The 8,949-nt window shown below is 38.5% G+C and overlaps 1 protein-coding gene across 1 annotated transcript; it reads right to left on the reverse strand.

Annotated features, from left to right (window-relative positions):
* Positions 1-5,048: 5,048 nt before the first annotated feature.
* LOC140948292 (uncharacterized) lies at positions 5,049-8,510 on the reverse strand. The gene is made up of 5 exons (XM_073397525.1): positions 8,232-8,510; positions 7,966-8,125; positions 6,760-6,931; positions 5,881-5,932; positions 5,049-5,661 (listed from the first exon to the last, which is right to left on the reverse strand). Exons 1-5 carry the CDS (start codon positions 8,356-8,358, stop codon positions 5,600-5,602), a joined length of 573 nt encoding a protein of 190 aa, XP_073253626.1. The 5' UTR covers positions 8,359-8,510; the 3' UTR covers positions 5,049-5,599.
* Positions 8,511-8,949: the final 439 nt, after the last annotated feature.

Consider the following 8,949-nt stretch of genomic DNA (forward strand, 5'->3'; position numbering starts at 1 on the left):
CACAGTTTACATCCATAATGTTGCATTTTTCTTCTTTTTACCAAATAAAGAATTTCCTTTTTCTTCTGTGGGTGAACCTCTACATGATCACAGGCATATGTTTGCATGACCCTCTCCCTTTTAACGGCCCATTTTTCATGACCCCTCCCTTTTCTGAGTCTCAAAAAGTTGTGACCCTCCCCCTGTTTCCACCCCCCCTCCCCCCTGCTAATTTCTGACAATTCCCTTACCAAAAAAGAAACGGCCATGCCATGCCCGCACATATACCCTGATTGACATTATGAAAAAGAGAAAGAAAAGAAAAATGGAAAAAAGGAAAAACCGCAGTTGCAAAAATATTTCTCAACACTAGAGTTAAGTCTACTGTATAGCCAAAAAACTTGAAAAAATGACGATGTTCTGTTATATGTGTAAGACAGGCTTACTGTCCAAGCGTGTATATGTTAGGGAGCCGATGACTTATCTACATCGATAGCTTGCCAGAGCTTGCCAGAAAAAAACTCGATTCTCTAGTATTCTACACGACTTGTCAAATATATATAGCTTAATGGTCAACGCTTGGTAATTAGGCAGAGTTAGATCGAGTTATATAATTTTATTACAGTCATATTATTAGCCTTGAGGCGAACGATTCCTTTAATTTATAGTTTTTATTGAAAGGATTCCAGCTTACCCTCTCCAACTTTCGTTATCAACGGCGTTTCAGTCCAACTAGGATCAGGAACTGAGATTTCTTTAAATAGTTCACGATCTATGCGATGTCTTTTTGGATCCGGTAAAACCATATTTTCACAAGAAGTTGGTTCTGGCAATGACGATAAATAAAACGAAAGTAAAGAACGCTGGATGATTTATTTCTTTATACAAATTTAACATAAAAATGATACTCAAATGAATATAATTAGCAGCTGCCCCGCCGCTTCAATCAACTACCGTTTATCTCTGCCAGTCCAATCCTGTCTGAATGTTCGCGAAAAATCTATAAAAAATAGCCTACACTTAAACATGCTGTAACCCGCCGGGGAGGTACTCAAAAAATATTTATACGGGGAGGCTCCGCCCCGAGGTCCAACCCCTTACCCTTTTATATACCATTTTTTTGCGAAAAAGGTACTCCTGTCGTATACCTTTAATTGACAAATGGTACCCCTTTCACATAACTTGCATAGAACTTTGCATCCCTTTTAACTTCTGTAAATGCACTGTCTTTTAAATAGGAATCAATCGCAAAAATAGAAGGTTTTCTCGACTTTATAAAGCCATAAAATTCATTTGTTCGGCCCTTTGGGCCCTTTCACGGACCCAGATGACAGATTTCCCTACCCTTTCATATACTTCAACGGGTAAAATCTCTACCTTTTCATATACCTGAAGACTGAAAAAGGTACCCCTTTCGGGCGGAGCCTTCCCATATAGGTCATTATAAGAAGTACCTCGCCGTACTGTAACCCGGTCTTGTATGTGATATAAATGCTCTGAGGTGATTGGCTCCTCCACTGACGTGCAGAGAAGGCAAAATCCCCTTAGATTGACTTAGAGCTGAAGAGTCAAAAGTACATAATTCTGGTTTTTCCTAATGCAGCTATGAGCGGCAAAATTTCCAGGCTTTGCAGGTCACCGCCCTTCTAATAAATATCACCCTATGAATGGGAATCCATGACAGTCTTGGATTCTGGATTCCGTGCCGTGAATTCTATAGATTCCAGCCAAGTACTGGATTTCGGATAATTTGTCAGTGGAACTTAGATTCTGGATTCCAGTTGTTGGTAAGATAAGGATTCCTTGAGCTGCATTCCATATTCCAAAGCCCAGGATTTCGGATTCCATAAGCAAAACCCTGCGGGATTCCTATCAAAAATTTCCCAGATTCCCTTATATGGGGTGATAAATATAATCATCACATGTATGACTGTATCCGTCAATTCCTTTTTCGTTTTTTCTTAGATGTAGTAATACTATGATAGAAATAACAATTATTGTAACTTAAACTATCTCCTTTCCTAGTCCGTTCATTTTATTCTTCTTTTAACTGGGCCTCCTGGACAAGCAATTGCTATTTTGCAGGCCAGTCTATTGTAATACTATTTTTGACTAATAAGAGTTGAAGCTAAAGTTGAGGTTGAAGTTGAATTATGAAATTATTAAAAAGGAAAACAAACCTCCTTTATCGTCTCTCGTGGTGTTAGCTAATAAAAAGAGCCCAGGAAACAGAAACATGAAAACCAGATGATTGAGCTTCAAAGCCATGCTTTTGTCTGAAAAAGAACAAAACGAAACAGAATAGAAGAGCAGATCGGGGTTAAGCATTAATAACCAGTAATAGTAACTAAAAATAACATCAGTATTCACACTGCATGAGACAATTATGTTGGCAATCATCCTTTCTAGGCCCTGTCAGTGGCTACTGGGCTAGAAAGCAAAACATCGTTAATAATAAAGAACTGGGAACAAAGACCGAAAGTGATAGGGAAAACTGTTACCTCAAACTCTGTCCTTTTGAAACCAAACTTTGTTCTCAAGCCATTTCAATTTCAAGATCCCCAACTTTTCAAGATTTAAGTGGCGGTGCAGGGTTGATTCTTTTACCTTTGAATATCACTTAAGAGACGTGTGTCGAAATTCCATGTCTAATTATTTGTCTTATGTAACAGCTTTGTGATTAGCCATACATGGGTTGAGTTTGTTGTTGGTTCTCTCAGCTCCTTTTGCTCAGAGAGGCTTTTCTCAAGGAGGCCCCGCGGTTTCCCCGTCTCCTCAAAAGCCAACATTTCCAAATTCCAATTCCATCTGAAACTAACCTGCGACCAGAGGTTTCTTTCTTGCATGGCTTTTGGCGTTTAAGTAGTCGTTCGTGTCGCTTATCGATCGCGTAGAACGACTTTTTAGTAAACGCCAAAAGCCATGCAAGAAAGAAACCTCTGCTCTCAGGGTAATCTGGAACGAACAGACACGTTGAAACGAGTTCTTAAGAACTCCTGAGTACTTCGTGGGGCAAACAAATGTACAAATTAGTTACAAACAAATTTAAAAAATAGAGTTGAACTTTTCAGTTTGCTAAAAAATTGGAAGATGATAATGCAGCAAAAGAGCATAAAAAGTATGTAGAACTTTTTGCTGATGCCAGACTGCACTGTTTCACTTTGCTCAACAGCCTCGTTCTCATGCGCCACCCTCATTGCCTGAACTTTAAGTTCACATGACCTGTTACAATAAAATAAATGTTCGAGCAGGCAACATTGGAAAATCTATGACGACTTTATAGGGTAGCTTTTCATCGCTGTTACCTACGAGTATTTACTGCTACTTAGTTTTCATATGTGAGAAAATCACTGACCAGATTATTTAAATTTCAAAGGAAAGCGAACATTTGTCCCGAACTCTGGTGTTTATCGTAATTATAGACTACGAGTAGTCCCTCGCTCTACTATTCCTGAGGAAAAATGAGGGATTACTCATAGTCTATCGTAATTATTACTATACTAGTTACTCCAGTGTGTAAGGGAAGTAACCGAAGATCCAGAAATATTGAAATAAAAAGTCTTCAGGAAGTTTTCATTATTAAGAATGAAAATCACCTTTTCTTTGGAGTAATCTTTTCTACTTTTTCTTTCCTTATCCTCCGATTGATCACGGTCAAATACAAAGTATTTGTTCAGACCTTACCCCTTCCCATGGTCTGAATTTACTGAGCATCCTGGTGCGGCGACTCATTGTTAAAATGGAGAACTCATGATCAAAACAACATTTTATAGGCTAACTAAAAATATTTTGATAAATTGAGAGCTAAATAAGTATACCTTGTGATGTCCTTTTTACTAAAAGCTCTCTGGCTCTTACCCGGCTCCTCACTTTGTTTAGGTAGTATATTACTATCAGACGGGAATCGACCAGTTGAAGTAATACATCAGTACAATATAATAACATAAAAGGATTTTATACTTTTTTGTTGGCGACACTGATTAACTATTTATACTTTCATGTACTTGTCACAACAAGGTGTTACATAATAATGGTTACCATGTACCGTGCCAATCTAATGATTCTCGACTTTACCGGCAGCGAAAATAGGCTATTTCCGGGTTACCTCAAGCCTCTGTTTCAAACCGAGGCTAATTGCGGAGCCATCGATATGAAAATGATTTTTATTCCCATGCAATTAAAATGAAAGTCATTATCAGCACAAAAGGGTTTTGCAATTAGCCTTGTATTGAACCTGAGGGTTTTTGGAACTCGAAAATAGCCTAATTTAAGGACGACCGGTCATTGTCTCACTGGAGTATGCATGCGCAGTTCTTTGTTCTCTAGGTCCATAACTTTCAAAACAGCTGCTCCACAGAATGTCACTGAACACACGCTACTCAAAAGAGTATCGATGTATGACTGTACAATAAGCGGTCCTCCTTCGACGGGCATTTTCTATTTTTCGTCATCCTAACCATTTCATACTTGACGTCATCATTACCCAATGCCGCGCCTGATACTAACTACATATTTTAACCGTAAGTACTTCCTTTATAATATGCGCGCGAGCTACTAGATGCTTCCTCCTCGGGATTTCGCCCACAATTAAGCGGCCATTTGCCGGTATCCCGAGGATGGCCGCCCATTGGATGTTTAACTCCATTAGACTATTTTAAATTCAGCCTTTTGATTCGTTTCTAGGATGCTTTTTCTGTCTTCTTTAGCACACCTTTACTACTGAAATATCAGTGGGTGGTGTCCACTGTGGTTCGTGGTAGATAAAGGTGTATAATTGACCAGGTTTCCTGCATAACTGCATCTCACTGTTGACTACATTTTACATAATATTTTATTATTTGTACATATTTTTAGTGTAGTTGTACAGTATTTACTTCTGTTTCTATACGGCTTTCATGTAAAGAAGTTATGTAACTTATGAAATTACCGTATTCAAATAAAAGTGAATCAATCAATCAATCACTTATCAAATTGAGGATAAAATTTATTCACTCTTATGTATTATTAGTTACATGTAGGCTACAACATAACTAACAACTCCTAAAGAGCCAACGTACTAGACTTTCTGTGATCAAGCTAATAAAATATAACCGAGCATGATTTACTACGTGAGTAGATGATAACTAAGTTGACTATAACGACAGCGATGTACTTATAATTTGGTAAGAACAGCGTTCAAGTTAACCAGGAAGTGGATTACACTGTCGAATTCCTGTTAACATTTTCCCGTGACCATCGCCGCACGAGAGGAGAGGCAAGACGCCGAGGAAGGATGTTGTTCAGTGTACTTTCCTCGCGTTTGGCGATATTCACGCGAACTAGCGTATTTTGCTGGCCCTACTATCTATGAGGATATCGAGGGAATATTTTCAAAAAGATTCTCAGTTCTATTTTTCGACCAAGAGCCCTAAGACTAAAGAACATTCAATCTAAGAAAACAGCCTGTTATATTACTGTGAAAACTGAAAATACTGATTTCTTTTTCTGTTACGAATTCTCTATTGGCAACTCCATGCAGGATCAAGAGCCGACGGAGCCTGAGAACGTTCGTCCTCAAAATATTCAAGCGCTTCATTTCAGTAACGCTTCACTTATAATAAACTTCAGTTGTATTCCTGTGTTATCTTGAGTACCATCGGTGATAACGAATAGGCTGATCTTGAGTCTTGGGTTGAGATTGAGCTGGAGACAGAAACAAGAGGATTTATTTAATAAATAAAATACAAACAAGTAAAAAGCAAGTGTACTTTTGACTTTTTAATTCCCAGATACCGCGGATGTGTCTTTCAACTGTTGCTACTAACAATAAGCTTCTCAAATAAAGAGAAAACAAACACACAAACAAAACAGTAACTGAATATAGAGTAAACAGAAGTCTGAAAACGTTTTCAAAATTCCTACCTTTAGAGACGTTTTCGCTCGTCGATGTACACGGCTTCCAGATCCATCGGATCTAATGAAAGCAAAACACTTTGCGTTAGGGGCGTTGCCAGGATTAACCATGATAAAACATGTTAAAGATGACGTGCTTTTGTCGAATTAAAACTGAAAATCGCCTCATGTAAGGTTATCCGGATTCGGGAAAAGGCGAAATTTTTGTTTGTGGAATCTGGAATCCTAGGGTTTGGAATTAGTAGTTCAACGCAATGAATCTGGAATCCCGCAAACGCACAGTAATTTTCAAGGAGTTAAAATAACTCCTCTAGTGGGGTTAGTTTAACTCCTTACAGTGGAGTTATTTTTTGGGGGAGTTATTTTAACTCCAAAAAGGAGTTTAAAAAACTCTTTTTCAGGAGTAAAAATCACCCCAGATATTGGGGAGTTAAAATAACCCCCCAAAAAGGAGTTATCCTGTACCTGAAATTTTTACTCCACTTTTAGAGTTTAAGTAACTCCAAAAAGATTGAAAACAACCCATGTAAGGAGCAAAAATAACCCTATTTTTAGAGTTATTTTAACTCCAAAATGGGAGTTAAAAGAACTCTTTTTCAGGAGTAAAATAATGACCCCAAATTTGGAGTTAAATTAGGCATTAAATCAACCCCATAAAAGGGGTTATCCTGTACCTAAAATTTCTACTCCATTTTTGGAGTTATGATAATTCCCTAAAAATACTGTGCAATTGGAATCCAGAATCCAAGTTCCACTGACAAATACTAGAATCCAGTACCTGGAATCTGGAATCCATAGCGGAAATTCAGAATCCAAGATTGTCTTGGATTACCTTACTCGGGGAGAAAACAAACAAACACACAAACAATCAGAGTGACTTAAACTTACCCCATCTGGATAATTGTAAGAATTCACCATTGTTGGTTGTGGGTTGTTTCTCCGGTGTCGTGAGTATGGGATGACGAATGCGGTGCTGAAGGGCTGTCTCTGCTGGAAATGCTGTTGATATGTACTGGAACCAAACTTGTACTTAATGGCAGCATAATTGGCTGTAGAAACCCTAAAAAAACTCTTCACCGTTAAAAATGCACCAAACTAAACCCTTATTACCTGTTAGGCACATAACAAAGTACTTTGTGACAAATATTATGCCACTACTTGACAGGTGGGAAGAGGGGAGGGAGGGAGGGGAGGGATGAGATAAAGCACCCAAAGGCTGGGAAAAGGGAGGGGGGGGGGGCAACAGTGTAAACCTCAATTAATACATGTACCTGACCTCCTCTCACTGGAAGACATATTACGGTAAACATCTTTACAGCCCTGTTACAATTGGAGTGAAAAGCAGATCTTTTAGTGAGAAAAATTTCTCTTTACAGTCTCTACCATGACCTTGCAAGTACGATGGCTTCCAGACAAACAGGACAATGACTATAACGTGATGAATTTGCCCTATTGCAATGGCCAGTAATGGCTTATTAAAAACAAGTTGGCGTTCATTTTGTCCTTTGTCCTAAAAAGGGTAATAAAACTAAGTTTGTTGTCCTAAACAGGGCATGTATTTTAGAATTTTTTGTCCTAAAAGGGTTAGGGTTTCAAACCCTCAGCAGCTCACCTACCAAATTGAGTTGCCGACCCGGCTAGAAGTAGAGTTCGCCCCATGAATTTCAAAAGAACGATTTTTAAAAACAGGATCGGACAAGTGTGGACAGTTTGTTATACTGAAGTTATACAAGCTCAGAACTTATTATTCGTCAAAATTAGGCCTGCGAGTAAGCTCTCCATTTCAATTAACGAGCGAAGTCACAAATGTACGCGAGTTCGCGTACCGCTCGCGCGTGACTTTTAAGAGATACGGCTTGCATGAAGGCTAATAAATACACTGTCGTCCCGATAAGCTACAATTGGGTCTCCAAGGACGTACTTTCAAAATAAAGTGAAAAATTACTGATAGATTCCTCCTTCTTCTGTTTCTCTTATCAAATGCAACGTTTTGTAAAAAACGTGACAACAGATGTTCTTTTACGTTACCATAGCGACCAATACGGGAAGAATTTAGCCCTCTTCGACTTTTATTGAGATAATAAAACAATTTACCTGTCTGGTAAAGGAGGAGGCGCGTATCTTCCTTCAAAATCAGCGTTATACTTCGTGTTGTACATGTGGCTGAAAGAGTAAGGCTTGAAAGCCGGCTGATAGAGAGCTGAAAGTGAAGTTAATCGCAAACCAGGTTTATCGAACGGCGTCCTTTGCGCATCTGTCAAACAAAACAAATATTATTATTAAACTCACTGACTTCTCGAAGTTTCTTCTAAGAAGTAACTTGCAGAAATATCGCAGGAAACTCTAAGAGGTATATTTACTGGAAGGCGGTCGTGCTTGATCGTGCCGTGTTGCCAAATGCGATGTTGTGTTGGGACGCTGCTCATTTGATGTATGTGGACGCCAAGATTGCCTCGAAGTTGAGTAGTTCTCAGAACTTTCTTTCATGACGAAGAGCAGTCTTGAAGCTTAATTCATTTTGCTCAGTATCTTGAAAGATTATTCTAAGAAGGAGATGAAACTAGTCCGAATTTTTCGCCATCTGCTTGACAACAAATGAATGCAGTATTATATTAAGTCTGAGACAAACCGAATGCTAATGTCACATGTGTTACTGGTATTGTTTCTACGTCAGTCACGCAACACGTAACATATTTCGCCACTCATAGACTATCTTTCTTTCATAAACTGAAGATTACATGAAGTTTATAAACATCGAAGGTAGTAAGATTAAAAAATGCAGAAAATGACAGATTTTGGAGAATAAAAAAAAAATTGTTTGAGTACTAGTTTTGAGAATATAAACAAGTTAATGTTTATATATACATGTGTGCCGCTAAAAAGAAAACTTTGCGTGACATATAACTTCATTGGAAGGGTTTATAGTGTTAAAAGAGACTATGATGCTGCGTCGGTTGGAGGAATGAAACACGTTAGACCTTGTAACGGTTTTCGACGCCATCTTGAGGAGTAGGCAAACGCGTGAGAAATTACAGTGTTTGTATGAGAATCTAATGTCGAATAATTTCCGTAGAACGG

This window comes from Porites lutea, chromosome 9, assembly GCF_958299795.1.
Source record: "Porites lutea chromosome 9, jaPorLute2.1, whole genome shotgun sequence".
In the NCBI taxonomy this organism is placed as follows: domain Eukaryota; kingdom Metazoa; phylum Cnidaria; class Anthozoa; order Scleractinia; family Poritidae; genus Porites; species Porites lutea.